The sequence below is a fragment of the Petaurus breviceps genome, unplaced genomic scaffold (genome assembly GCF_028583685.1).
Source record: "Petaurus breviceps papuanus isolate PSGF00001 unplaced genomic scaffold, PetGlider_PUasm1.0 221, whole genome shotgun sequence".
Lineage (NCBI taxonomy): Eukaryota > Metazoa > Chordata > Mammalia > Diprotodontia > Petauridae > Petaurus > Petaurus breviceps.
The window spans coordinates 13,079,029-13,092,813 of NW_027185877.1; the positions used below are offsets into that span (position 1 = coordinate 13,079,029).

Sequence of the window (13,785 nt, forward strand, 5' to 3'; positions counted from 1 at the left end):
TGTAAAATAGGAGTAATAACAGCACCTACCTCTCAGTGTTGTGAGGATCCAATTGGATCCTCACAACACTGAGAGGTAGGTGCTGTTATTACTCCTATTTTACAGATGTGGAAACCGAAGCAAACTGAGGAGAAGTGACTTGTCCAAGATCACACTGTTAATAAGTGTCTGAGTGTCCCTATGAACTTAGATTTTTTTCTGACTTCAGGCCTGGTGTTCTATCCACTGCACAAAAGTTTGGCATAACCAGTAGAGTGCTTCAAGATTTACAAAGTACTTCACAACTATTCTTTGCATTGGCATTAGAAGTATAATTAGATCCATTTCAGAGATGAGAAACCTGAGGCTAAAGAAAGTTGAGTAACTTGCCTGGGGTCCCACATGGTTTCAGAACTGAGCTGTGGAGTCAGATCTTCTGATGACTTGACTGATACTAAGCTGATAATTCTCACACAATGAATTTTCAGGATGAAATTTCTGCCTCTTATGTACTGTAATGCTTTAACCATTCCCTTAAGAAGTAAGCAATAGAATTGTTTGTAACTCTCTTAACCTAAACTATTCAGAACTTAACCAGTAAATTGAATCTCTCTGAGAGTTAAATGGATTGCTGATTCAGATTCGAGAGTATTGATGGAAATCAGTTCTGGGTAACTCACCTAAGTCCCATTCTATGGTTAACTGATGCTTCTGAACAATACTAAAGGAAAGATTTGTGGAAGGGATATTGTCATAATCCAATTTTGATTGCAGTTGTAGGAGGGACTGTGAAAAAGTCCACATTTCAGAGAAGTGGCTGGGAATAAGCCTCTGGGACCTGGGTGTGTGCCCAATAAAAACTCAGTTTGGAAAGCAGTGCTTTTGCTAGAGAAAATGGAAAATGCTCTTTAGGTCACTATGGACACTGACTACCATTTTACAAAAATGGAGTCCTCAGTACAATGAACAAGTTCATTTGATCCTAGGGAAAGCATCCTCTGCCCTTCCCTCCCTTGCCAGTTTCTACTATATGCCAGCAAACTACTGCTATCTTGCCCTCAACAAACTTATTCCAATTTACTTCTTTGTAAACTGGTGTGGGATAATTTTTAAAAATTCTACAATAGATTAAAAAGAGATGAAGAACTAAGTGACTGAAGCCCCAAATACTTCTCTAATTTACATTAACACCAAGAATACAGTAGTAGCCCAGAAACCAGGAGATTTTAATGGAGTGTCCTATTTTTAAGACTGTTTTCTCTTTCCTGGGATATGATAGATGGATGGATGGGAATATGAAATTTGTTTGGCCTTAAGGCTCATAAGTTATACTCAGGTCTTTACTTGAACTTGCAAAAGGGAATCTGAGTAGTTTTTTAATCATTTAAAATAAACACCACACAAACATACCATGGAGGCTCTGGCTAGAAGAATATAAATACTTGGTGAAATTAATCATATAACCTTATTTTGGCCAAATATTTTTATTGTTGTAAGAAAGTCCAGGAGATAGGGAAGTTGAAGTATCACAGATATGGTAAGATAAAAGTTTCAATGGCAAAAAAAATCAATATTTTATGGGAAAACTGAAAAATGTGAAAAACACCTATCAACAGAGGCACAAATCTATTATGTTTGAGGTACTTATCATAAATTAAACACATCCAGATTTATAGGTAAATTATTCTTACTACCTTTATTGGAACTTGAAATCCTACAACAGGGATCTCAAGGGCTAAAATGAACCCTCTTTCATTAGATCAAGTACAAGGTTCAATTCTCATAAGAAAGTAATTTCACTGCTCATTTTGCAGAACATATATATTCATATATATATATACACATGCATACACATATATGTACATTATATTACTTCCTTTTCAGCATGTGTTTCAACAGAACAGTAAAATTAACACAAAATAATTTAAATTTCTCTTTTCCCCTCCTGTTATTCACTTTCTGTTCACTGGCAAAAAGTATTATAATCAGCTGAAAAAATGGTTAGGTAAAACTCAGATCTTTATATACAAATTCCAAAGAGGTAACTAAATAATTTTGAAAGTTGGGCCTCCTCCTATGCTAAAAGAAGAAGTAAATTATATGATCACATGCTGGCATCTTGTAAAAAGTCATATTGAGGCAATAAGTTACGATGTTCATTACCTTTGCCAAATTCGCCAATAACAGGCCACTGGAGGCTATAAACTTTGCAATAAAAGTGTAGGTTTTGATCATGTGGTATTTTTCAATTACTTTCTTACGTCATATTATGCTTGAAAGGAAAGCAAATGAGAAAACAAAACAAAACAAATTAAATCACCTGATATTCTTCTAAATATTATTTTGTCTTATCCTTAAACCAGTACTATAATCCCTAGGATTTTACAAAGAAAAGAGAAGCATCTTGGTAATTCACAGAATGTAAATTAGGGGCCCAAATGATCTAGTCACTCTTAGTGCTGGTCAGCTTGTCATGTTCTCCTCCTTCTGTTGAAGCTGGTTCTTCAGAGATTAAAGAACTCAATTGTTTCTGGGCACAAGAGAGAAACAGTTCCAAAGTTGACAGGCTTCTCTGGCGGATCACTTGATCAAGCTATGGATTTTGTTTGAAAAGAGAAAATAATGCCATTTAGAACATTTGAAATAAACTTGAGAAGAAATGTATTATGCACATTATTATGAGAAAAACTAGGAATTTAATTTGTAGTGCTTTGAATAATGCATTACATTGAATTAAAATTATGCCACTATATCTGATTTGGCTATTTTAAATGATGTATTTAAAATTATATTAAAATAAGTATAAATAAGTTTATAATATGAACTTTAATATAAGTGATTACTTATTAGACAAATACAATGTTATTTCCTTCTCCTTGTTGGAGAGGCACAGAAGCAGAATGAGGTTAAACCTATCAACAGATTGTTTTATTTTGCACAGAACCTGTCCCTTGACTACTTGAGAACTTAACAATGAGAATTAATAAAGTAATAGAGGACTCAAGAAACAGACAGAGGGGTGAGTCTTCGGTATAGTTATCAACTAGGGAACTCCAGAATGAGGAAACTTCCTTTACCAAAGGAGGTTGGCAGCTCTCTTAAAGTGATGCCTAGAGCATTAAGAGATTGACTTGCTCAGGCTAAAGAACTAGCAATTTGTCAGATGTGCAGATCTTCATGGCTCTAAGACCTTTCTATGATATCAAGGGGATCTTAAAATAACAGCTTTTCCAATCCCCAACAGAATACCCTATTGCCATGCTATGTAACAGAGTTCACAATATACACAACATAGTATGTAAAAATGGGTAGGTTTCTCAGTTGCTGAGAGGACTATTAAGAAAAAAAATAATAACTAGAAAAAGAAAGCATCTACAACACCTGCCACATAAAAATGTGTGTTATAACTTTTCTGTTCTTCAGAAGTATGGAGGGTTATAAGGCATTATTAAGATTACAGTGGGAAAGTTTACAGGCATAAGTGTGGTGGGTTCATATGGACATTATAATACACTATAAAAACCACTAAAATGTTTGAAAATCTACTTATGTTGACAAGTTCCTTCCAATCTAGCATTCTATGAGTTTTTATATTTTTAACTTGGTGCAGACTTTTTTTTAAACAACTATCCCAATAGGTCATAATGAAATTTTTAAAAATTGAGTATTTATCAGAAGCAAGGAACTAACTATGCTAGGTTTCATGAGGGAAACAAAGATGAATAATTAGACATGGTCCCTACTCTTAAAGACCTTAAAACTGGGTAGGTGAAATAAGGTGGATGAGAGGTATGAATAAAGTACAAAAAGAGTTCAGAGTAAGGAGAGAACATTTTTGTAACATTTTATATGGACCTTGGAAAATAGGGAGGTTTTTGGTAAGCATACATACAGAGGGAATAGGGGCTTGAAAGCCTGGATCATGGTCAGGGAAGAACAAATAGCATGGCTGAATTTTTGTCTAGGGCATATAAATGTAGTAGTGGAAGATGAGGATGGAAAGGTACATAAGACCCAGAGACCAGGAAGCCTTGAATACCAGGCTAAAGAATGCAAACTTTAGCTTTTTATGCATCAAAGAGTATAACATTTTCTCAGCCCCTTCTCCAGGGTAGTGGTGTGCTAAAATTTGAAGATTTTGAGTTACATGACCAGGATTCTGATTAGGAAGATTAATCTAGTTACAACTGGAGATTATACCAGTTACAACTGGTAGCCTGGACGGATAAAGAATAGAAAGAGGGAGTCAGTTTAATCAACCAATCAACAATCATTTATTAAGTGCTTATGATGTGTAAGGAACTATGCTAAGCACTAGGGATTCAAATTAAGGTAAAAACATGAAAAAAACCAGTCCCTGACCTCAGTGAACTTACATAGTAATTGAGGAGAAAAAATATAGGTAAAAAAATACATACAAGATGAATACAGAATAAAAAAGAAGACTCAAATGGTCAGGAGGGGACCAAGAAAGCCACCTGCAGAAGGTGATGTTTAAGCTGAGTCTTGACAGAAACAAAGGATGGTAAGCGGTGGAGGTGAGGAAGGAGAACATTTCAGTACCATTTAGCAGACTATGACTGTGGTTCAAGTGAGAAGTAATGAGGACATAACCTAGAATGGTAGCAAGAGAAAGTTAGAGAATGAACGTGAGATACAATAGAGGTAAAATTGGCAAGAAGGTGAATAAAGCCTGCATGAATGTGCAGGACAAGAGAAAGAAAGGAGTTAAAATGATGCCAAGAATCTGAGAAAACGTTAGTAACATTAGCAAAAATAAAGAAATTAGGAGGAGTTGGTTTGGGTGGTATATAAGATCAGTTGAGAAATAATAGTAACATAATAGTCTATTTAGATTTGCTCATAATATACTTCAGTGCCAGCTCAAAAATGAAACACAGAGCTAAAATTTCATGTTTTTTTTCAAATGATATAGCAAGGCATTTAATGTTGAATGAGTTGAAATGTAACTGATTTTAAAAGCTTAAGTAATGCCTTAACTTAAAGGAATCTCAAGATTACACTTTCAATTGGTTTTTAACTGAACTCCTAAGAAGTGAAAATTATTGGAATTATCCAATGTCAAATCCTACTTTGTAGTATACTGTGTAATTTTGTATCCAGTCATATATGGTAAGCCTGGTGGACATGATGACTTCCAAAAGTATACAAAATATCTCTTATGTAGACATCTCTATGGATAGTTGGGAATCTGACAGTAACCAATTGCTGGCTTTAATTTCCTAAAATTTTTCCTTGAATATTATTGAAATCCAGAAGAATCATTATGACATTTTCTTTTAAAAAATGGGTTTTGAGAGAACTGCTGGAATGATGTTTTTTTAGATGATAGGTAATGAAGTTTGGAAATTTTAGAATAAATTCAACAGTTTGTAAAGAGGCTCCAAGCATTTGACCCATGATTGCTGCCAGGATATTTATTTAACCTAACAAACCTATGTTGAAGTCTTGAGTCCATAATTCATGTGTTGCAATTTTTAAAATTAAATGCCAAAAGGACAAGAAAATTTTGATTAATCTTTTAATAAAACATATCAATTACATTTCTTGCATATGTTAGGAATCACTCTGGAATTAGAATCTATAAAGATGAGGGCCCTAATGATACTGGGTTTAGGCAGCTAGCTGCTAAGGTTCACTTCATATCTTTTTTCATAGAAATGTGTGAAGATAAAACTCTACCAAATAAATGTAAGTTCAAAGCTCTGAGCATATCCAAGGTGGAATGTAAACCATCCAAGGAGGAAGACAATGTATCTGGACGTAACAGAACTGAGTATCTAATTTGATGGGTCTTCCCTGTATGGCATATAAGATCATGTCTGTGAGGTAGAATATTTGGTACCTTTCCCTTAAAAGATGCTGGATTTCTCTTTCTGTAACCAGCCCATCAGAATGATATTCTTGGCATGTACCTGAATTTCAACAGTTTCTATTTTATCATGCATGACCTTATTATCCTTTATTGAGGCAATACAGACTTTGGCAAATTGTTCCACAATTTTCCCTTGTAATGTGGGGTTTAATTCTGTATTTGTGTCTTTCAATTCAAAGTATGTCAAAGATTAGTACTTTATGACACAACACTGTCAAATTTTTTACTAAAGAGCACTGGTGTCATATTTTCAGATTTGATGTTTATTTTTCTTAAGTGATGGGGTAGCTGTAAAATACTTTGTTTTCATCTTCATTTTGTGTTGCTTCAGCTGTAACACAGTTGTTAGGGATTCCTGAAAAAAAGTTGAAATTTGGGGTCTGAGCTTTATAAATTTTTTCCTTTCATTTTTAAATTTTAGTCATCCTTTTATGATTTCAGTTTGTTGGCTCCTACAGGGGCCCAGTAGAAACCCACTGATCCTTTCAGATTTTAAATTTCATAACCATTTAGTGAAAAGAAAGATCACTGCTTGGCTGGTCTTTATTCACCTGTGATTTATGTTAGATTTGTACTTATATTTTTACCAGTATGTCCTGCCCAAAGCAAAAAACAAATGTAAAATATGAGCCCTTTCATCTGGACATTCTGTTGCTGAAAGGGGCAGAGAAAGAAATATTTATGTAAGAAACACGAATAAAATTAGCTTAAGAAGAAACAGCTTAGATGAAATACTGAGGAGAAACACAGACTTCCCTGACAGAAAGTTGCCCATCAGATAAATATAGTGAAAGTAATTGTTTGAGGGTAGAATGATGACTATTGTACAGATGGCTGTAATACATCGTGAGCCATCAGTTCATTTGCATGTGACTGTCCTCAGAGTTTTGAAGGTTCTGAGAAACTTTAAATAAGACAGTTGTTTAAGACCTATGGAAAATTATAGATTATAGAACTCTGTCACAGATGATAGAAACGTGAAATTTTTGAGTTTAAATCATAAAATAGAAGTGAAGAGATAGGTTCCTGTTTATGAGGAAGCCCTAATTTGGAGTATAAGAAGGCAAAGGTGAGGAGAAGAGAATGTGGAAGTTGCTGAAGATGGAAGGGAGAAATGAAGCTGAGCTGTAGAGGAGTGAGAGACGGAGGAAACAAGGGATAATGAGAGGAGCTGCTTACATAAGATACAATAGAGGGGTTGACAGGAGCTGATGAAAGTTGGCAGGCAGGATTTGCAGCTGCTCTGCTGGGAGCTGTGCTGACTGGAAGAGAGGCACTGCTTTGCTAGGAGATGCTTGGTTGGAGAAAGGCAGAATTCTAATCTAACTCTAATCTAATTTATAGCTTGAGAATGGGGGAAATTCTCAGGGTTTTGCCCATGTGTCTGTGTTCTCTGATTTGAGCTTCAAGAGGGGGAAACAGAAAGGAAAAGAAAGGTTTTGCAAGTACTTTGCTATGAGAATTGGCATAGCTTTGCTAAGAACTGACTGGATAAAGCTGACTTCCCATATCAAAAGAGTATAACATTTTCTTTTCTTTTTTACTTTTTTGGAGGGCAGTTGGGGTTAAGTGATTTGTCCAAGGTCACACGTATAGTTTTTGTGTTAAGTATCTGAGGCCAGCTTTGAACTCAAGTCCTCCTGACTCCAGGGTGAGTGCTTTATTCACTGTACCATCTAGCTGCCCCGAATAACATTTTCTTAGCACCCAGTCCTGGGCATTTGTAGGCTAAAATAACTTGTCACTGCTTCAATGGCCTATAAGTAGCAAAGACATGACTCTTCCCTATAGGATAGCTATATGGACCACATAACAGAGAAGTAGTTTTGCCCAGAAGATGACTCATGGTACAGATTATACTCTAAAGAGATCATTGGCATTAAAACTTGCCATCTAGAGCTGTGATGTGTTTCCCTATATATGTACTACCCTGCTAGGTTTCTGAAAGCATACGGATACTGTGTGAATTGTTGGGAGAGTATGACCTATGTTTATGGATAGACTCATATTTTCATTATTATTTTTCTTGGTGTCTATTGAGTAAAGGTTAGGATTATTTCTTTTTTCCTTCTGCTGAATAGAAGTTATGATTATTCTTGCATTTGCCTTTTGTTTAGTAAATGTTCCATGTTTAAGAGTAAATGGTATCACTGTAACTAATTTTGTGCAGATGAGAAAGAAAATGGTAGAGGCAGAGGAGGTACAATAATGGGAACTATATCCCCCCCAACCACACACACCAGGGTTACCCCTAGGATTCCAAGAGAGTGACTTGTAGTAGCATAGATATGGTTGTTGTCAGCTGCTCCTCTGGGGATACCACTTTTACCTGTCGAAGTGAATGAGGTGAAATGAATGATCCAGCCTACAGAGAAAGAGAAAGGTATAGGGTGCCATACAGAGGGCTATAAAAGGCAACAGCAAAAAAAAAGAGATAAAAAAGCAAACTCTGGGCTTTAGAATTACACTTGCTATACCATAATGGGAAGGGTAATGAAGAATGAAGAATTCCAAAGCCAATCAAAAAATTTTTTTAGGAATAAAATTATTTCTGTTATGAAGATGTTGGTTAAGAATTCTTTCTCCTGGGGCATCTAAGTGGCACAGTGAATAGAGCACCAGCCCTGGAATCAGGAGGACCTGAGTTCAAAACTGGCCTAAGACACTTAATACTTAGTAGTTGTGTGACTTTGGGCAAGTCACTTAACCCCAATTGCCCTGCCTTCCCCCCTCCAAAAAGACAAAAAAACTTCCTTTCTCCCTGTCCCTCAACCCCAAATTCTGCTATGCAAAATGTCATATATAAAGAAGAAACATTCAGCATATGACATTATATATATATACATATATATATATATAAATTGTGTTTTCAATATTTTTGTGCTTTAGCATAATGGTCAGAGGTCCAACAATGTCATCCTCCATTTAATGAACTCTAGTTGCTTCCTATTACTTCCAGGATTAAGTACAAAATCCTTTAGCCCGTCATAACCTACCTTTCCAGTGTTCTTAAACCTTACTCCCTACCACATGGATTTGATAAAAACTGGTCTCTTTGCTGTTTATCAAACAATACACCCTGTCTCTCAGCTTTGGGGTATTCTGGTAGTCTTCCATGCCTTGGAATGTTCTTCCTCTGCATCTCTCCTGTTGGTTTCCCTGATTTATCCTGCATACAGCTTGCTTTTGCATATTAACATATTTATTTGCTTATTGATTACAAGCTCCCTGAGGCCAGGAACTATATTATGCCTTTAGCACAGTGCTTGGCATGGTACATAGCAAGCACTTAAGAAATGCTTAGCAGCCAGGTAGCACAGCGAGTAAGAGCACGGGCTGCAGTGTCAGGATGACCTGGAGATCGAATCCCAGGCTCAGACACTTAGCACCCACCCAGAAACACCTGGCTGTGTAATCTTGAGCAAGTTTCTTAACCCCAATTGCTTAAAAAAATGCTTACTGGCTGACTGACTTGCTACCATGATATACAATAAAATATGAAAGAAATAAGCCTATGACTATTGATGTATTCATGTCAGGTTTATACCTTATGCTTGTACACATTTTTAAGATGTCATGAAAGAACCTAAGCATAAATGGATATCTGGCTAATAGCTTAATCACACACACACACACATATAATGATATATAATTACATATATTATTACAATGTATATTAGCTATATAATTTTATAATATGTTATATATGCATATGTGTATGCATAAATACACACAGAGTAAATACATAGATAATAGGGCTTCTATATTCAGCAAGATGGCTGGGATTAGAGTCAGGAAGATTCCTCTTCCTAAATTGAAATCTGGCCTCAGACACTAGCTGTGTGACCCTGAGTAAGTCACTTAACCCTGTTTGCCTCAGTTTCATCATTTGTAAAATGAGCTGGAGAGGGGTGGCCAGGTGGTGCAGTGAGTAAGAGCGCCGACCCTGGTGTTGGGAGACCCAGGATCGGTTCCAGCCTCAGATACTTGGCACCCACACAAAAAATAACTGGCCGTGTGACCTTGAGCAAGTTACTTAACCCCAATTGCTTTTAAAATTAAAAAAAAGTGAGCTGGGGAAGGAAATGGCAAATCACTCCAGCATCTTTGCAAAAAAAAAACCCTAAAGGTATTATGAAGAGGTCAGACATGACTGAAAAATGATTAAACAACAAAACCCAAATAGGACTCAAGGATATAAGGATATAAGAAAGCCCAAATTTGATGATGTGAAGCAACAACTGTACAGGAAGATTTTCCATATAACAACATTCATAAGAAGAAATATTTGCTTTCAAACTACAAATACATTTTGCTGCAAGACTGTTGTGTCTTTACTATATTACCTATTTCAAGTGAAATGATGATAGTCACTCCAAATTCTTGACTGAATCAATCAGAAGTATAAGCTAGATATGAACAAGGTCTAGACAATTCCACTGAATCAACTAACTAAAGGCATTTTAAATAGGTGTTACAGGAAGTGTATGTGGATTGGAAGAAACTTAGTTACACACTGCAGGTTTTTGAATAAACAGCAATCTAGTTTGAAATCCAGAATCTAAAAACATTTGGCAGCTTAGAGAAGACAGTAGTTCCATTCACACTCTCAAGAGGAAATCACTTGCTGGGGAAAAATGAGAGTTTCTGTCCTTTAACTTCTGTGATCTGGACTTCTGGTTGCTGTCCTAGCATTGTCCCTGGAGTAGCAGTAGGTCATGACAGTTGTCTGCATTAGTGTAATGTAATGCCAAGGAAAGGCAACTTCCCAAGGTTCAAAATACCAGCATAGGTGCTCTCCATTTTATTCAGTGACAAATTAAGAACAGAGAAGGTCAAAACATGACATCATTCAAAATACAGCATTTACTAAGTGTGATTAAATAATCTCCAAGTACTACCCCACCCCAGGACCTTCCATTCATTCAATCAATTACAAAGTCCCTGTTCTAAATACTACTCCACCCCTAGGCTGTACCTTCATTTAGTCCATCACAAAACCCCTCTTCTCAAATGGAGATTAGTTTCCAATCATAAGTAAAGTACATTCATTTGTTCAACCATAGAACACAAAAAGGTCAAAAGTTCCCCACCCCTGGATCACAATTGAATCTACCCCAGAGTTACATCAAGTTTAAGCACAGCACTTAACACCCAAATGGAGGTCTTTTCTTCATCTTGACACAAGTTCTCAGCAATCTTAGTTCCTGGGGAGACAAGGCTTAGCAAGGCCACAAGATACATTGCCAGTCTCTTCATTAATTCATCCTCTGTCTGCAGAACAGTCCTAGAAACCCTGAAAACATTAGCAAAACCCTCTCCCAGGATTTCTGTAAACATACAACAAGAAAATCCTTCTTCAGGGCTTCTGAACCAACAGAAAGGTTCCCAGACCCCTGCAACAACAGCACTGTCCTTCACCAGTGGACAGTATTCACTCTGTCTGCAGGACAGTCTCCAGACCCCTGCAACAACAGCACTGTCCTTCACCAGTGGACAGGATTCACTCTCTGTCTGCAGGACAGTCTCAGGAGCTCTTAGCCAACAGCCAAGTTCCAGGACTTCTTCAACAACAGGATTGTCTTTCACCAGTGGACAAATCTGGCAAAACAAGATCAAAACAGACAGACAAAGTACCAGCAAAACAGCCATGTCTCCTCAATCCTTGGCAGCTCAGGGGGCAGGTCTCAAAAATCCAGGGCAATTCAAAGTGGCCCCCAGCAATTCTCTCAGTCTCTCTCTCTGCCTCCACGAGGGTGCTGCTTCCAAAAAGTTCTTCTGCCTCTCTCTCATGTCTCTCCAAATCTACGTCACCAGCTCCTCCCAGTTCAGGACTTTCTTTTCACATCAACAAGTCCATCCCACAGGTGGGATTAACAAGCTCTGGGTTTTAACACAATCAATTTGAAAACCAAGCCAATACAGGGGGATCTTTTCTATTTCCAGGAAAAGAAGCATAAGATATTTCTTCTGGACTCTAGAGATAACCTAGTCTAGAATATAAACATGAAACACTCAGTCAGTCAACAATCATTTAATATATACACTGAAAGAGACAATATAATATGGATTGGGACTGCAAGGACAAAAATGAAATAGTTTGATTTTTTTATACCTTATGATTTTATTAAATGGAAAACACACAAATTATATATACACATACAAGAAAAAAAGTTATTTTTGAAAGATGGGGTATGAATAGGCTAGGGAATGGGAACTTGAGTTGAACTTTGAAAGAAGTGGGTATTTTAAGAGGTGGCAATGAGAAGGGAGAGAGTTTTAGGTACTAAATACAGCCTATTAAAGAGACATGAAAAGAGCAGGTAAAATGTTGGGTATGAGGAGGACCAACTTGGCTCTAAAATAGAGTGGATGATGAATGAAGGATGAAAGTTTATTAAACCCAGAAATTTGGGTTTGAGTCAAGTAGCTTGAAAAGTCAGAGGAGTTTATAATTTATGATTCAGATGATACAGAACCACTCTAGCTTTTAAGCATGGTAATGAAATGATCAGACACATACTTTAGAAATATCACTTTGACAGTTGTATGGAGGATGGATTGGAAAGGAGGAAAGCATTAAGGTGAGGAGACTGATTAGGAGACTAATATGCATTAGCTGAGGCAAGAGGATATGTGGATCTCACTTGTGGTGTGGCAATGCTAGTACAGAAAAGGGGATGGAGACGACAAATTTTGTCAAACCTATCACACTGACTCTAAGTGCAACTAGAATTCAGAGAAGGAATAGAGAGGAAAGTCTCCATGTAGAAGATGAGACTTCAGCAGTCTTTAAAAGTCGGTAGAATTTAGATAGGTAAAAGGGACAAGAAGGAAAAAATCTAGAGAAGAGAATTAGTATGAACAAAAGCTTGTAGGTAAGAGTAAGCATAGTTTATAAGAAACTGTGGGGAGATGGACCTGAATGTAATGAGCATTAGAGAAGAACAGGAATAATGGTTAAACTGAATGGGGAGAGGAAAACCTAATCCTTAAGTAGCAGCAATATCTAGAGGCTTGAGATATACATACGCAAATATACACATACCCAATGCGCATGTGAATCTCAGAGCTGGAAAATTCCTTAGAAATAATATAGACCAACCTCATATTTCAGGTAAGAAAACTGAGGCTTCAGAGAAGTTAAGCAATGTGCCCAACTTCACAAAGATAACATGGCCTCCCAGACTTACCAAAAACATATCTAATTCATGATGATTGGGTGATATCTGCAAAGTTTCGTCATTTCAGTTCCAGCATCCCTTTCTGCAAATCAACCACTAAATATCGACTGGAAGTTTAAATGAAACTGAACCTGCAACTCCAGGAATTCAGAAGATTGTTGATGAGGTACAGCCATGGTTTGAAAAAAAGAACAATGAAAAATATGACCATTTTGAGACTGTAGAATACAAAACCCAAGTGGTTGCTGGGACCACGTATTATGTGAAGGTAAATACTGGGGATGATCAATATGCACAATTGAAAATATACAAACCTCTCCCTCACACAAATGAGCCAGTGGAACTGTTGGATTACCTGACTGGCAAAACTAAGGATGATGAAGCGACCTACTTTTAGAGGAACAGTCCTGATTACATGTGGATACTTTCATGAGTATTTTGTATCAATAAGCACAACTGAAATGAAACATGGATCTTTGTAAAGTAGATTTTGCCTTTGATTATTTATTTGTTCATTTTAGTCAATATTTTCTCTTCTCCTTTTTTAAAAATTCTTTGTTATAAGAGATAACTCACTGGATAGAGGAAAGGGAAATATATATTCAGAAATAAAGTGTATAAGAACAAAAGATATCAATTAAATTTTTAAAATCAATTTTGAAAAAAAGAGTAAATTTTAGGTTCATGATTATACTACAAAATTCACTGTTATTGTGACAACTGATA

The 13,785-nt window shown here is 36.5% G+C and overlaps 1 protein-coding gene across 5 annotated transcripts in view; it reads right to left on the minus strand.

Moving 5' to 3' along the window:
- Positions 1-1,444: 1,444 nt before the first annotated feature.
- The window catches only part of CCDC91 (coiled-coil domain containing 91), a 662,757-nt gene continuing 650,416 nt past the window's right edge, over positions 1,445-13,785 (minus strand). For all 5 annotated transcript variants that reach the window (XM_069094897.1, XM_069094893.1, XM_069094894.1 and 2 more), the window contains one exon: positions 1,445-2,572. In XM_069094897.1, the coding sequence (XP_068950998.1) occupies positions 2,423-2,572 (150 nt within the window). In that variant the 3' untranslated portion in view covers positions 1,445-2,422. The remainder of the gene's footprint in view (positions 2,573-13,785) is intronic.